Source organism: Podarcis muralis, chromosome 9, assembly GCF_964188315.1.
Source record: "Podarcis muralis chromosome 9, rPodMur119.hap1.1, whole genome shotgun sequence".
Lineage (NCBI taxonomy): Eukaryota > Metazoa > Chordata > Lepidosauria > Squamata > Lacertidae > Podarcis > Podarcis muralis.
Window position 1 is genome coordinate 19228495 of NC_135663.1, and position 17159 is coordinate 19245653.

General features: G+C 45.4%; 1 protein-coding gene across 4 annotated transcripts in view; it reads left to right on the forward strand.

Moving 5' to 3' along the window:
- The window catches only part of BMPR1B (bone morphogenetic protein receptor type 1B), a 253196-nt gene that overhangs the window by 202266 nt on the left and 33771 nt on the right, over window positions 1-17159 (forward strand). For all 4 annotated transcript variants that reach the window (XM_077933848.1, XM_077933851.1, XM_077933849.1 and 1 more), the window contains 2 exons: window positions 14254-14356; window positions 15786-15888. In XM_077933848.1, coding sequence (XP_077789974.1) covers window positions 14254-14356; window positions 15786-15888 — 206 coding nt within the window. The remainder of the gene's footprint in view (window positions 1-14253; window positions 14357-15785; window positions 15889-17159) is intronic.

Below are 17159 nucleotides of genomic sequence, written 5' to 3' on the forward strand. Positions count from 1 at the left end.
TGCACAGGTGTTTGGAAGACTGATTGATTAACAAGGACCTTTCTCCAGGAGAGGTGAAACCTTTTGAAAGGGTTCCCTAAACCTAGGCTTGTAAAGGTTATGTTAGCCCCTCAGCCTTTTGAAACTTTAACTGTCTCTGTGAATATGTCGTGCACCTGGGGAGTTCCAAATAGACATTTATTTGCCAGGCTTTTATGAACATCTTTCTATGGGAAACCTTTGATGTTGTCAGAACACACAACGTACCCCCACTCTTTAAAGAACTGAAATATATATAGTTTCAGTCATGGCATGGCTTATTTTGGAGAGCTGGCCACATTCTTTGGGGTTTCCCCCCCATATACCACACGTTTTAATAGTTATTCAGGTATGTGCAGTGCTGTGTGTGTGTGTGTGTGTGTGTGTGTGTGTGTGTGTAAAAATGAGGAGCCAGCACTCATATCTTGCTGAATTATAAAATGCCTCTCCCATCACTCCCTTCTTCCTTGCCCCCACCTTCCCTATTGAATTTGTGACAAACCTTTAAAAGCTGGCATTTAAAAATACATAATAAGTAATGTTTCATATGTTTTATAGGTGAAGTTCATTACTTTGAGTTATAAAGAATTAAAAATTGAGGGCACCAATCGCAAAAACAGCCACTGTGGGATGCGTGGTACAGCACAACATTTCCACCACAGGGGTGTGGCATAGCACTTGCCATGAGATCTTGTGATGAAGGACAATATAGAAATAAAATAAATAAATAAAAGCACAAAATGAGAGAGTCGTTGCTGCTTGCCCCCTGCCACAACTCATGTTGGCCTTGATTATGGCAATCATACAATATTTCTGCACATGCGCACACAATAGCAACATGGTGTATTCCCTAATACTGTACCACAATATCGTCAGCCACACTCCCTCTTGCATCCATGCACTCAGCATACACATAAATAGGTATCTCCTAGTCTCTTCCTCTCACAGGCTACACATAGATCTCTCCCTCTATCCAAGAGCACCTCTCCTGCACATTGACCTCGCATACATCCCCCCTTTTCTTTCACATGCACACAGAAAACATTGAATTTGCCTCTCCCTGCCTTCCTCCGTCACTCACCCCCAACAATTACATATCTCACACAAATTATACATGAATAGCGCTCTCTCTCTCTCTCTCTCTTTCTCTTTCACACACCCCCCCCACCCACTCCCAGTGTGGTGTAGTGGTTAAGAGCGGTAGTCTCGTAATCTGGTGAACCGGGTTTGTGTCTTTGCTCCTCCACATGCAGCTGCTGGGTGACCTTGGGCTAGTCACACTTCTCTGAAGTCTCTCAGCCCCACTCACCTCACAGAGTGTTTGTGGTGGGGGAGGAAGGGAAAGGAGATTGTTAGCCGCTTTGAGACTCCTTAGGGTAGTGATAAAATAGGATATCAAATCCAAACTCTCTTCCTCCTCTTCTTCCTTCTTCTCCCCCCCCCCAAAAAAAAAAAAAAATCCATGAAAGCTCTGCCCTGGGCCAAAGGAAGAACCTGCTATCAGCTCCACCTTGCTGGCAGGCAACAGCAACTTGAATGTGTAGGGATGCCTCCACTCCCCCCTTCTTCTTTTTTAAAAAAAGGCAAGATCCAGAATTGGACAATGAGAATGTCTGTCACTTGCTGGCAGGCAGTGATAGGCTGAGCTTGTGGGGATATCCCCGCCTCTTCTCTCCACCCACTCTTCCCTCCTTCAAGTTGGCTCCAGCATGGGAGGAGGGAGGTGTCTGCTGCAGGCATTCAACAGCAGCCTGAGCATGCAGGGATAACCCCATGGCTCCTTCCTTGTGTACCAATCCAAGTTTTTGTTTTGTTTTGTTTTGTAAGTAAGCCCCAACATAGCATGCTGAACACTCTGGAGTTTTCCACCAGGATAAAAAACAAAACCGGGTACGCCTAAAAGTTCTGCAACGGGTGTGAATTTTTCAGCTGGCTCTACCTACATTAGTTCATTGGCACCTACATTAACCACCAAGGATAAAAGGATAGGCTATGCTAAGTAGAGGAACTGAGTCAGATAGGGCTTTTTTTGTTTTTTGTTCTGCATACAGAGCAACTAACCTTTGACTCAGTGTGCTTTCTTAAATGCCCATAGGCTTTAATATGTAATGTGGTTGCCCACACAGCTGAAGAAAGATGTTGGCTGCTTAGCACACTCTTACTTGGTTTCATGGGTTCAGCAGCTGAATTACTCTGACATTGCCCCCACCCAAAATGTGCATCAGATAGGTTTGTAAGAGATGTTGTATATATCCAACTGATATCACTGGCTGCTGACATTCAGCAGTCTACATTCCTTGAGGAATTTGCAATCTCAGTTAGGTGTGGGCAAGCCACCCTGAAAGTGGGTTGAATAATGGATGTGAACGTTATGTGTATAAGCAACAACAGCAACAATATAACCTACGAGCAGGAGTGGTTTAGGTTGCAGTTCTGATCCTGCTTACCTGGGAGTAAGCCCCCAGTGAGTTCAATAGATCTTACTTCTGAGTAGATGTGGTTAGGATTCTCTTGTTAGATCTTATACACATCCAGCTTTCCACTGAATTTACTGATACAACAATTTGTAAGAGGTATAGATTCAGGTCAAAAGTGCCTGGTCTGACGAAGGGTTCTTCATCTAATGAACATGGAAAACTGAACCATAAGAGCTAATTTAAGAATGGTGGAAAGTAAGAGTGGGGAACCTGTGGCCATCCAGATGTTGTTGGACTCCCAACTCTCATCAACTCAAGCCAGGATGAAAGCTGTAATCTAACAACATCTGAAGGACCACATTTCTCAACCCTGGTTTAAAGAATATATAGTTCTGGATCTCAATTATCAACCTCATATCCTGAATGCACTGTTGTGTAGAAGAAATATTCATTCTCTCTCCATCCTGATATCCTGTAAGTATTTTGCAAATTAAGGTAGTGTTATATATTGTATATTTGAGGTTGGACACAGCCATCATGGCTAGTATAAGTCTGTTAGGGGAAATTCCTCCTGAGATTCTGTTTGAATATCTGGGCTGGGAAAGGCGTTCTTTGACCAAATTTAGTAGTTAAGGTGCTGTGACTTGTACAAAAAGTGGGCCCTTCTCCAGTAAAGACATCTGCTTAAACAGCTGCAAAGTGGCTGGCCCACTTCCTTTTCTTTTGACATTTAGTAAAGGTCTGCATTAAGATCAGCTCCTTGGACTGGGCAAATCTTTAATTAAAAGCATCTTTGACAGCAACGTCTCTCAGCATTTCCGTTACAAACCACATTTTTTCAGGTGTTTTCCTTGGCTGTAAAAATTCACTCTCGGCTGAGAAACATGACACACCAAACCTTCTGCTTTCTTAATTATCTCATCCGAAAGCTGCACTGTAATAGAACATGATGCAAAATATGGGTTGAGGTTTAAGTAACATGTTTATATTTTGTCTCTTCCCCACTTGCTCTCTTGAAGCTAAAAAAAAGTGTGGGCATTTTTTTATTTGAAGATCAGGCAGTTTAGATATAACAGTCCTATAAACCATGATTTGAGAATGAACTCATATCCCTCCTCCCCTCCTGTCTCATCCTGGTTGCATATCCTAACTCACTTGCTGGATCATCACCTTGTCGTGGTGAGTGGGCTTGCACGTTCCTATGATCCTTGTGAGCAAAGCCCCCAGGAGTCTTGTACTCCCAGTAGGGTCACCCAAGGTGGTAAGGTCAAGGGGGAGAAGCTAGACAAAGAATGATCCAAGAAGTCCTCAACAGCAGAATGCGCAGAAGATAACAAGCAGTATGTTACAACGGCTGTGAAGGCAAATGAAGGCTGCAGCAGATAAGAATCTACCGGTCGTCATGACACTCAAGCCATGGGAATAGAGCCTTTCTGTGAAGACTATGCATTGGAAAGCCACTTCCGGCCTGCCCAGGAGGTGGGGTTGCGGGCTTCATGCCCACCCCCCCACGTGAGTGGGGGCTGGTTTCAGCCCCCGCGAGAGCAGGGGAATCCTGGCCCTGTCTGCCCCCCCAGCCAGCCAATCGGCTGGCTGGGGGTGTGTGTGTGTGACCTGCCCTATTTAGGGCCGACGCAGAGGGGGCTCGCCCTCTTTTCGACGACATCCTCCTTAAGGGGGGGTGAGGTCCCCCCAACGTTGTTACTCACTGTTTGTTCTATTTGCTCCGTTTTCTCGGTTTCCTCAACCCGCTCTGTTTCTGAGCCAGGGCAGATGGCGTTGGCTCTCTGCCGATTCTTTGTTTTAGAGGAATTGCGAGTCTCAAGAATGGTCTTCTGGCTCTTTGCACCTCGTTTTCTCCTTCCGGCAGGCATTCTCAATAAGGAAGTGACAGTTGGAGGAGTGTCACTCCAATGAGGAGTGACAGTTGGAGAACTAGGCCTCAAACCTTCCGGCCTAAAAGAGCAGGTTTTAGCAGGGAAAGCCACACCTCTCGTTCAACACACTCAGAGGTGGATATTTAAAGCACAGCCTGGAAAGAACAGGGCAAAATATAAGTGTGGATAAGCCCTTAGATTTAAAAAGAAGGAGATGTTCCTGCCTCTCTCATGGCATTCAACCCTTCTGGGCTGCCCTCGGAATCGGAATTTAAGTGGGTGAGCCAGCGAGTCCCAGAGGAGAGCTGCCACTTGAAATGTCTCCAGATCATAATCTATTTCAAAGAGTCCAGCCCATCAGAGGGGAAGAACATGGTGCTCACCAACTATCACTACAAGTCTTGCCTGATGCATCTCTTGCTCTTTCAGCCCCCGTTGGACTGGGGCCCTGAGAGCTGTGCATGAAGACTTCAGGACATCCTCTTGTATATGCACACCGCCCTGCAGGAGATATATCTTCAGCATTTCCTTATTGGTAACATCTCCTTGCCTATGAGATGGTTGGATAGTGTTTTCGAGGTTACCAGCATGAGTTTGACCAAACTGCGGGAGGTAGTGGAGGACAGAGGTGCCTGGCGTGCTCTGGTCCATGGGGTCACGAAGAGTCGGACACGACTAAACGACTAAACAACAACAACCTTGCCTATCCAGATCCCTATGCCTAAGGTCCTCTGGAGTGCAACACCCGTAAATCTTTTCAGGCACTTGGCAGAGGACCCAAACCTTCATGCCAAGGCAATGAAGGAGTTTGCAGAGGTTGTACAACCAGTGAGGGCTCTGTTGACAGGGTACCGACAGTAGCAAAAGTCAGCTCTGTTAGAAAGACCAGCCTTTTGTGGCTCTTCATAGACCCACATGCTTCCTCTACAGGCTGTTTTATTTTCGCACGGAAGTTTAGACTTGGAAAGCCTCGGAAGCAGCTGTGCCGTTGCCGGGCAACCAGCGTGCCCCGGCCGCCATTTCATCCGCCCACATGCCCTTCCGGGCGGCCGCCATTTTACTATAGGCATTCTATGTGGGAAGTAATTTTACAAACCCTCCCTTTTAAGCTTAACCGGCGAGAAAACCAGGGGAATAATTAATGTTCATAAGGGGTACGTGGGGAATGCCTGCAGGTTTTGCTCTTGAGGCTGCGGAATTTTTCAGTGTTAAAGGGCTAGTGTTAAGTGTTTTCGCCCGTGTTCATTGTCGCTAGGCAACAGGAACGCATCACGGCCGCCATTTTGATTGCCCACATGGCCTTGCGGCGGCAGCCATTTTAGGAGAGGCAAAACCACGTGGGAGCTATCTCCTTTTCGAGTGCCCCTCACTTTCTCATTGGTTTTAAATGCAAAAGCAATATAAACAAAGGAAATAAACATAAGCAATATAAACAAAGGATGATAGTGCAATTATTAAAATAGCCTAGCTTAAATAAGAGCGCACAAGGGGCTGCAGGGAGCCCCTTCTCTTGGTGCATAAGCTTGTATAGAGCTGGCTACAGCGTCTCTGGCTAGGCTGATCTTAGAATTGATAGCCTCTAATTAATTTGACTGCTTTTGTTTATACTTACACTCTTGAGAATTTCATTCTGGGAATATACGAAACACATTTAAATTAAATTGAAGCATTAGTGCACAGTATATTGGAATTCAAATTATTTCCATGTAATGCCTTAAGAGAGAATATTATGAAAATGATATACAGGTGGTACATGACCCCAGTCAAGCTAGGAAAAATCTACCACTTGCCCGATAATAAATGTTGGAAATGTAAAGAAACTGAAGGTACATTCTTTCACCTTTGGTGGACGTGCCCAAGGATTAAGGCTTTCTGGGAGATGATATATAATGAATTGAAAAAGGTATTTAAATATACCTTCTTGAAGAAACCAGAGGCCTTTCTCCTGGGCATAGTTGACCAATCGGTGTTAAAGAAGGATAGAACTTTCTTTATGTACGCTACAACAGCAGCAAGAATACTTATTGCAAAGTATTGGAAGACACAAGATTTACCCACTCTGGAAGAATGGCAGATGAAGGTGATGGACTACATGGAATTGGCGGAAATGACTGGTAGAATCCGAGACCAGGGAGAAGAGTCAGTGGAAGAAGACTGGAAGAAATTTAAAGACTATTTACAGAGATACTGTAAAATTAATGAATGTTAGAATGATGTTGGATTGAAATTAAGTGGTTTCTAGCTAATGGTATAAAAGAATATGAAAAAATGGTTTTTTATAAGTAAAAATTTAATGTTATAACAATTTAAGATTAAAGATCTGGGTAGAATAAAGAGGGAAAGAAACTGCTGAGCTAATAAATTGAACTGGAATACAAAAAAGGGAGGTACGAGGAGGTCCGGGAAACAAGTAAATGAAAAATAATGTGATGAAAAGATTGATTGTTTTCAACTCTTTTTATTTTGTATTTTTTTCTTTTTTCTTTTTCTATTTTGTAATGTAAAAACCCTAATAAAAATTTTATTTAAAAAAAATGGAATTCAATTTATTTCATTCAGCTTGCGGTGCTCTGAGGAGCTGTGTCACTTACTCTCTGCCTAGGCATTAAGTTTTATAATTTGGTACAGTGGTGCCTCGCAAGACGAAATTAATTCGTTCCGCAAGTTTTTTCTTCTTGCGAGTTTTTCGTCTTGCGAAGCACGGTTTCCCATAGGAATGCATTGAAAATCAATTAATGCGTTCCTAGGGAAACCGCCTTCAGACCAGGTCCGGGGACAGTCTGTCCCCCGACCTCTTCTGAAGGCTGGGGGGGGGGGGGAAACAAGGGCTTCTGAAGGCTGGGGGGGGGCTGGGGGGGAACAAGGGCTTCGCTGCCGACCCCCAGCATTTTAAAATCTCACCGGGACACGGGGAGATTTTAAAATGCTGGGGGTCAGCAGCGAACGCTTCGCTGATCCCGGGACGGCAGGCAGATCTGCACCGCCATCCAGAGCGGGGCGGGACTTAGCCCCGCTCGGGATGGCAGTCCCGGGACGGCAGACAGCTCTGTGCCGGCATCCAGAGCGGGGCGGGACTTAGCGCCCCGCTCGGGATGGCGGCACAGATCTGCCTGCAGTCCCGGGACGGCAGACAGCTCTGCGCTGGCATCCAGAGCGGGGCGGGACTTAGCGCAACGCTCGGGATGGCGGCACAGATCTGCCTGCAGTCCCGGGACTGCAGGCAGCTTTGCGCGGCCATCCCGAGCGGGGCGGGCTTCGCCCCGGCTCCCGATGGCCGCGCAGAGCTGCGCTGATCCCGGGACGGCAGACAGCTCTGCGCTGCCATCCCGAGCGGGGCGGGACTTAGCGCCCCGCTCGGGATGGTGGCGCAGATCTGCCTGCAGTCCCGGGACGGCAGACAGCTCTGCGCTGGCATCCAGAGCGGGGCGGGACTTAGCGCCCCGCTCGGGATGGTGGCGCAGATCTGCCTGCAGTCCCGGGACTGCAGGCAGCTTTGCGCGGCCATCTGTAGCGGGTCGGGCTTCGCCCCCGGCTCCCGATGGCCGCGCAGAGCTGCGCTGATCCCGGCACGGCAGACAGCTCTGCGCCGCCATCCCGAGCGGGGCGGGACTTCTCTGCTGTCCCGGGGAGATTTTAAAATGCTGGGGGTCGGCAGCGAACGCTTCGCTCCCGCCCGCCAGCATTTTAAGATCGCCCGGGGCAGCGGAGAAGTCTCCGCTGTCCCGGGAAGGCAGGCGGGGGGGAGCAAAGACTTTTGCCCCCCGCCGGCCTTCAGAAGAGGTCCAGGACCTCTTCTGAAGGCCGGCTGTGGGCGAAAGTCTTTGCTCCCGACCGCCAGCAATTTAAAACAGGTCCCCGGAGATTTCCCTATGGGCTTTCGTCTTGCGAAGCAAGCCCATAGGGAAATTCGTCTTGCGAAGCGCCTCCGAAACAGAAAACCCTTTCGTCTTGCGGGTTTTCCGTCTTGCGAGGCATTCGTCTTGCGGGGTACCACTGTATAGTCAATTCATAGTTATAAGGAAAAAGAGATCCGGGTTTTATATAATTTGATTTATTAAAGGGCTTCTTCGCCTGCAAAATAATCTTTGCATACAGGTTTATAGGGAATCTAAAGTAAATAGCTCATGCCTCTTCTACGTTCATCTCTTTCTGGTATTTCATCTGTTAGTTTGTAAGTATATATTTAATCTGGCAATTTAATTCATTTGGTTGATTTTGATAATAGTGCTTAAGGGCTCTTGGGAGCTTTGCTTTGCTTATAGGTTTGTTGCATAAGTCAATTTACCATTTTTCACTGCTGTATTGCTGGGTTACAATTTATAATTCTACCTCTGGCTTGCTGCATAGCTGCTTATATTATCAAAGGTTCTCTTCTGTTTATTATAGACTCAGTATTCCTCTAAATACATTGCTTTGAGGTGTGGGCTGGTATTTTGGACTGCTATCCAGTGCAGATAATACAGAGCTACGGTGATATTGTTTGCAGCTAAATACAATTTGTTGGAGATTAGTTAGGCATCTTTGGGTCCTTTAAACTTACCAGTGCAGATAATACTGAACTACCGTGATATTGCTCGCAGCTCACGCATATAATCCAAGCTAGTTGGCGTTGATTTTACAGAACCAGGCTAATTAAAAGTAAAGGTAAAGGTACCCCTGCCCGTACGGGCCAGTCTTGACAGACTCTAGGGTTGTGCGCCCATCTCACTCAAGAGGCCAGGGGCCAGCCCTGTCCGGAGACACTTCCGGGTCACGTGGCCAGCGTGACGAAGCTGCATCTGGCGAGCCAGAGCCGCACACGGAAACGCCGTTTACCTTCCCGCCAGTAAGCGGTCCCTATTTATCTACTTGCACCCGGGAGTGCTTTCGAACTGCTAGGTTGGCAGGCGCTGGGACCAAACAACGGGAGCGCACCCCGCCGCGGGGATTCGAACCGCCGACCTTTCGATCGGCAAGCCCTAGGCGCTGAGGCTTTTACCCACAGCGCCACCCGCGTCCCCTAGGCTAATTAAGGGTATCAAACTATGTCTGCAGGCCTATATTGCCTATAAAATGTCTAAAAAGCATTGAAAAAGTGTGCCAAAGCCTGTGGGTTGTTAGGCACTACGAAGGCCTGAGGCCCCTCTTGGTTCCCTTGTGCCCCCCCCCCCCCCCCGATACAGCAGGCATTACAAAGCCTGGGACCCCTCCTAGTTCCCTTGTGCCACCCCAGATATAGCAGCATTTTGCTGGTTCTCTTGAGCAGACATAGTTTGATAGGCTAATTAAGGGTATCAAACTATGTCTGCTCAAGAGAACCAGCAAAATGCTGCTATATCTGGGGTGGCACAAGGGAACTAGGAGGGGTCCCAGGCTTTGTAATGCCTGCTGTATCGGGGGGGGGGGGGGGGCACAAGGGAACCAAGAGGGGCCTCAGGCCTTCGTAGTGCCTAACAACCCACAGGCTTTGGCACACTTTTTCAATGCTTTTTAGACATTTTATAGGCAATATAGGCCTGCAGACCAGGTGGCAGCGGCACCTCTGGCGCTCACCCAAGAATGCATCCCGGATACGCCACCTAACGTTGTGGACCGCCCTGGCACCTCCGCGGCCACCGCAGCAGTGCTGAGAGCAGCCAATGATTCAATAGTGGGTCCTGTGTCCAAGATGGGTCAGGGTAGCCTCCTGTGCCCTGCAACCCACAGGCCTAGTCAGTGTTTCCTCTGCTTTTGAAACCTTTTACCAGCAATTCAGGCCCATGGTCACTGCGGCCTCTCCCCAAATGGTTGAGTACTTCCGTCCAGCAATGAGGAGCTCCCTCGCACTTTGGCCTCCTTATTTAGGGTTCCACATTCGGGTAGCAATCCATTTATGCATCCTCACACATAATTACAGTCTACGTGTCCCTGGGTCTCCAATGACAGATCCTTGGGAGATAGGGCTCATGCTTACAATTATAACCTTTCTGCCTCTCAGTATACCCCACACTTTCCCAGTATTCTACAGCATTCACAACCTCAGTCTTTACCGTGGAAGGGGGCTCTGAAACATCATCGGAGGAAGAGACGCAGGGGCAACAGGAAGTGGCAGCGGCTGCAGAACAGCACCAGTCTCCAATGATGGGCAAGGGAGAAAGAAGTCTAAGTAAGAAGAAGCATTCGGCCAAGAAGAGCAAAAGAAGTAAGCCTTCTGATGCCGAGGACGATTCAGAAAAGCTTCCTGCTGCCCATCACCTGCTGGGTTCCGAGCGACCAGAATGACTGGATGGAGCATATGGGTCCCTATGTGGAAAAAGGAAAGTTGGAAAATTTGAAGCTAAGCGAGTCCCTCACCATGAGGTTTGCTGGGAGTACAACACGGGTGTTTGCCAGGGGCCAAATTGTAAGTATGCGCATGAAGGTGAGAAGTGCCTAGGTAACCACCCAGCGTCTTCATGTTTTAAAGGTAAACAGCCTTTCCGGGCAGCAGGGGGCATTTCCACCAGCGGTCTTGAAAAGCTCACAGACCCACCAAAAAGAACAGCCACAAACTGGTTGCTCGGAACCCAGCAGGTGGTGGGCAGCAGGAAGCTTTTCTGAATCGTCCTCGGCATCAGAAGGCTTACTTCTTTTGCTCTTCTTGGCCGAATGCTTCTTCTTACTTAGACGTCATCTAATACAGTGGTGCCTCAGTTTACGAGCTTAATCCGTTCTGGAAGTCCGTTCTTAAACCGAAACCGGTCTTAAACCGAGGTGCACTTTGCCTAATGGGGCTTTCCGCTGCCGATGCCCTTCCACTGTTCGGATTCCGTTCTTAGACCGAGGTAAAGTTTGCAAATCTGGACAGTACTTCCTGTTTTGCGGAGTTCGTAAACCAAATCGTTCGTAAACAGGAGTGTTCTTTGTGAAAGTCCTTATCTTTCTCCTCTTGGAGAAGCTCATTGTCAAAACTTCATTGGCAACCATTAGTTGATTGTGTCATTCATTGTTTTTTGTTTTTGTTTAAAAGAAGTTAATTGTTATCCATTGTTTTTCACTGTATCCCTCAATTATCCTTGCTCGTTGATATGGATGAATGGCACCATGCAATTAAACAAAATGTAACATAATATAATATCCCACCCTAATGGATGCCTTTCCGCCTCTTCTTGGCAGTGCTTCCTATCATTCTTTTCCTGAGCCTGAGCAATGAAGTCATAATGGTTGGTACCCAGAAGGACAATTGTCTTACTCGAATTACCCAAATACATTGCATTAGAGCACAGTAGGAGTAATTAGGAATTGCCTGCTTCTTTGCGCTTCATAAATCGCTAATGTTTCAGAAAAGGTCAGTTGTACCAAAACTGCACATACACCATACATTTAAGCACACCTCCCACCAAAAAGAAATTGATCCTCGGAATGGTGGTATACCTCTCATGGAGCTACAGTTCCCTTAACACCCTTAACACAACACAGGGCGCCCACCCTGTGGAACGCCCTCCCATCAGATGTTCTAAACTTTTTGACGTTTAGAAGACATCTGAAGGCAGCCCTGTTTAGGGAAGTTTTTTATGATTGATGTTTTAATGTATTTAACTCTTTTGTTGAAAGCCACCCAGAGTGGCTGGGGAAACCCAGCCAGATGGGCAGGGTATAAATAATAAATTATTATTATTATTATTAACAAACTACAGTCCTCACAATTCTTTGGTGGGCACAAATGTGCTTTAAATGTATGGTGTTTGTGCAGCTTAAGTTTTCAGGATTCAATTATTTAAGGTATCAGTCTTAGGAATCTGGTTATACAGATATTTTGCCCATCCTTGGACGTATCTGGCTGGGGTTTCCCCAGCTGTTCTCTCACTTCCCCCACTCCCCACCCCTACCCCGTTTTTGGCTTCACATTTCTGGTTTTTAAAAATTGATTTTTAATTTCAAGTGACAAAAAAAAACCCAAAACAGAACTTAGTTTGTTGTACAGAAAAGAAATAAAAAGAGCAGCTGGAGCTGCAAAGGATTTTTGATTTGTCTGAGTTTGTATAATCCCACTGGTTTAGATTCTTAGGTATATTCACTCACGGGTATTTAAAGTTGATCTTACAGAGATTCAGGCCAGTTGTCTTGCGCCAATGCTGTTGTAGGTTTGATAGGGTGTGTATTGGAATTGATCTTAAGATTTGGTGAAGCTAACAGTGAACCCAGATATCTTGCCATATATAGCAAGTTGGTCCGTAACAGCAGGTAATGAGGTTTCAGGGACAGAAAGGAATAGCACAATATCATCTGTGAACATATTGATAAAATGTCCCCCCTCCCCACAATAATTCAAAAACTTTAACATCATCATCTGCTTTCAATGCGCCAGCTGCTCTCCCAGTTGCCATTCCTGCAAGAGGAGATGTGGAAGTTTAAGATTAAGAAATTACCAACATTGTAGTAAACACAAGGAATGCTTTATTTTCTTGGCTCAAGAACAGCAACTGAAGTATGGTATTACCTTGAAGAAGGAGGATAATCTTTACAGGAGGAAACTCAGAAAACAGGCATCCCTAAAATGTAGCTAGGAGTGACATTATTAAAAACAACAACACTAACTTTTATATTTCCACCCTTCACCATACCCAATAAAACTGCAATCCTATGTACCAGGTGGTTGTTCAATTCCAGTGGTTGTCCTTTCCAGGTGGTTGTTCAATTTGACTTAATAGGATTTCCTTTGGAATAAATGGCACAGGATTTGGATACAACTGTCTTTGTGGGTGCATTGTTACTACTACTACTACTACTACTACTACTACTACTACTACTACTACAACAATTTATTGCCCGCCCTTTACTCCAGTCTACCAGGAAGGGTTACAGCAATTAAAACACAGAGAAAAGGTTTGTTCACACATTACACAGACCACAGGTAAAAGCTGTCTCTACACTTGTAAAGAGTCTACACTTGTTGATCTGTACAGCTGTGTCCACAGGGGCACAAATTGTACACCTGAATGCAGTGTGTGAAAGCCCTTAATATTAGCCATTCTGGACTTACATTTTATTTTATTGATGCATATACCACTGTGTCCCAGTAATTAATATGTATGCTTGAAATGTCTAGCATAATCAGACCCCCACAAATCTTGCTGCTCACAAATCTTAACATGAAGAACACAAGGGATCTCCTCTCCTCTGAATTGCAGAGATAGATAGAGAGAAAGATGTGTGGATGCATTTTGCAGCAGGTCGAGGTGTATTTATTTCCTTAATATATATTCTCAAAATATGTACCCCGTAAAATATTTAAGTTAACTTAAAATAGGAATAAAAAACAACAATAGAACAGGAGAACTGCAACAATACCAAAAGGACATCGTAATGAGACAAAAGCAATAGCAGCAGAAATATATGTTAAAAAGATGTTACTCTGCAAAATGTTTCTGGGGGAGAAACCGCACACACATTTTCTTCCCATCTAAAAATAACGAGCAATGGGGCCAGGCAGATCTCCCAAAGGAAGTGGTAGTGCTCCAGAAAACTTCTGCCTGCTCCAAAGGTCATCAGAAGAAGAAAATGCCTTTGCCCAGGTCCTCTGGCATTTGAAGGGAGCTGCCATGTGCATTCTGCAGCCTCTCCACAAAGGAGTAGCTCAAAGTGGCTTTTGACAGCACTTCATCAAACGATCACATGTTGTACTGGGCTTTGGAGCAGACAGAAATAGCACAAGTACTGCTTGCTGTTTCTGCCTGGTCCAAAACCCGCAACTGTGACAACCATACAGCCATATACCTTCAAAGTCCTCTACATATTCTAGAGGTCTCAGGAAAGGGTCAGGGTCAGTGGTGACCACAAATAATGGCTTACTTTATAGCATGCGCCTTAAGAAAGCTTTGGTTGATTTCCCTTTAATGATTTCCATAGCAGGGTAATCTTTGAACTGCAAGAAAGATACAGGAAGCTAATAATAACAAGTTTCTGATCAAATACATTTGTTTCTTTTCTTTCCCCACATTCAGTACTGATGGCTTTTGTTTTGCCATGGTAGAAGATGAAGACTCTGGAGGGCAGACTTTCACCACAGGCTGTATCGGGTTAGAGGGTTCTGACTTCCAGTGCCGGGTAAGAATATATTCTGAACTAGATTTGGTCTTTAGTTTTAGCTGGGAGTCAGCTTAGGTCAGGGGTAGCCAATGTGCCCTTCAGATGTTGTTGGACTGTAGCTTCCATCAGCCTCAGCCAGTGCTCAAATATGATGGGAGTTGCAGTGCAACATCTGCAGAGTACCATGCTAGTACCCTAACCTTACAAATAGTTAGGAATGGAGATATATGGCCTGTTGCCTTTCTCCTCCAGGGGAGTTAGAATGCAGGTCAGGCTGTGAATATCTTTGTAGGTCTTTCCAGTGGTCCATAGCACAGGCAAGCAGAAGTCAGCAGAGCACTAACAGGTCGGAAAGCCCAGCAGGAATCCTCATTTTGCAAGATGATACCATCTTTGAGATACAGCGTTTTAAGAATGGGCTCATAATGTTTCTGTGCTACTTATTTAAATGCCCCTCTCAAGAGCTCAGGTGCAATATTTAGTGCACAATCACATGCATGCTTACTCAGAAGTAAGCCCACGGTATTAAGAGAGGCTTACTCCCTAGTAAGATGTTCAGGACTGCTGCCTTAATGCTTTAAATGAAGGTGAAATATGAAATGTAATCGGGGTGAGCCTGATTCATTTAGCCTTTGCATCTACCCTCCTTACCCTGCGTGCTGGTTTGTATACAGGAGTTGCCTGCTCCCAGCCCCCTTTCTCCATGACATAGAATGCTGCCATTGTACGAGGTCAGGCAATTTTCAGGTCACTAAGACATTTGTCCCTACCTCTGTGTTCCCATATTGCCACCCTGTGACAACTTGCCCACATACTGATTGCTCTAAGAAAATGAAGAGGGGTTTTCTAGATGCTAATAGTTTTCAGGACTGGATACAGACCTATGTTGTCACCCCTCATGTAAAGTCCCCTTCTGCATTAGGCTCAGAAGCAATATACATGTTCAGAAAACCCACACAGTTGTGTACCATTTCAGGTTAAAAACGGTATATTTGAATTCTTGTTCACTTGAAAAACAACAGCAACACCTTCTGTGAACATAGAAAGCTAGCAGAGAGAGGAGGAGGCTACAGCTATTGTCCCTTACATACTAATTTTCCTTGTGCAGGGCTTTTTCTGTAGGCATTCAGTAATGCATTTCCCCCACTTATAATCTGAAGTTGTCTAAGCCTAGAAGAACAGTACCATTTGCTTTCTCTGAATATATTGAGAACCCAGATTTAAGCTTTGCCCTCCATCGAAAAACGAAATGGTAAAAACGACACCTGTTTATTAAGCTGTATCTAGGTCTAGATTGTTATATAGTTTAAAAGGAATTGTCATCTAGGTTTTTTAAAAGCACATTAAGGTGTTAGCACATGCATGGTTTTTCACATCTGAAAACTTTCAGCGTTTCTAATGCCTTTTGGATGTGGACAAAGCTGCTCATAACTATTATCTGTTGCAGGACACACCACTGTCCCAACCGAGAAGATTAATTGAATGCTGCACAGATCAGGATTATTGTAACAAAGATCTTCACCCTACGCTGCCACCACTGATAAAAGGAGGTAACGGAAGAGGCAAATCTTTAATTTCCAATCTGCATATTGCTTTTCTTTCTAGAAAACAAAAACTGCAGATAACATTTTCAGTGCCAGTGGCAACATTTGCAGTGTAAGCATTCCGGGCGCACTGCTTGCTCATCCAGCTATAACATTTCTAAGATGGGTTTCCGATGAAAAAAAGATTTGTTGATGCTTCAGAGTCAAGAAAAAAATATCATTCCATTATACATCCTAAAAACACAATATTTGTTTTTATCCAGTTATTTTATTGGTTAATGGGCCTGGGTTTGAGTTTCTCAAAGCAGAATCCATTTTCTAATTCTGACTGAACCTTTTTTACCTCGAAGTAGACATTTCCTCCTGAAAACGTTTTCAACTGTGTGAAAATTTATCTCTTAAAAAATCCTATTTGGGGCCTTTTCCCTATTAACTTGATAGATAGATAGTGATGTGTGGTTTTTCTCTCTCTCTCTCAATCTCTTTCTCTCTCTCTTGCATAGTACTAGAAGCCAGGGCCCATGTAATGAAGATGAATGGTGGAAGATTCGGGGCGGCGGGGGGTGGGGGTGGTCGAGGAGATACTTCTTCATGCAGCACATTAATTGAATCATAGGATTCTCACCTTAAAGATGTGGTGATGGCCACCAACTTCAGTGGGTTTAAAATGGGATTGGATGACTCCATGGAAGATAAGGGTATCAATTGGCATTTGTCATGACCTTTGTATGCTACCTCTAGGATCAGAGGAAGTATGGGCTCTGAATCCCGGTTGCTGCAAAACAACAGCAAGAGAGTGCTACAGACCTCACACTGTGCACCTGAGCTTCCCACATGCATCTGGTCTAGATAGGCCTTTGGTTTGACCCAGCATGGCTCTTAAGTTCTTGTTGCTTAAGTTGCTGCATTAGGACTGTTTTGAGAGTCATGCCTCCCTTCCCCCAGCAGGGCTGCTTCTTCCTCCCTCCTGACTCACCTATATTCATCATCTACCCAATCAGGAATCATTCAGCAAATGGGTTGATGTCTCGATCCTTCATAGCCAATCAGATTTGGCTGCCCAAATCTGCCCAAATGTGAGGGCTAAGTAAGGCTGCAGTTTTAACCCCTCTCATCTGGGAGTAATCCCCATTGAATTCAGTGCGACTTGCTTCTGAGCAGACAGCATTGGAAAATGACGTTTCTGGTTCGAGTGCCATAACAGGTACACTGATCAGGTTAGTGGAGACAGGAATACTTAATGGTAGCCCTGCAGTTGGAACCTTCCAGCAAAGAAA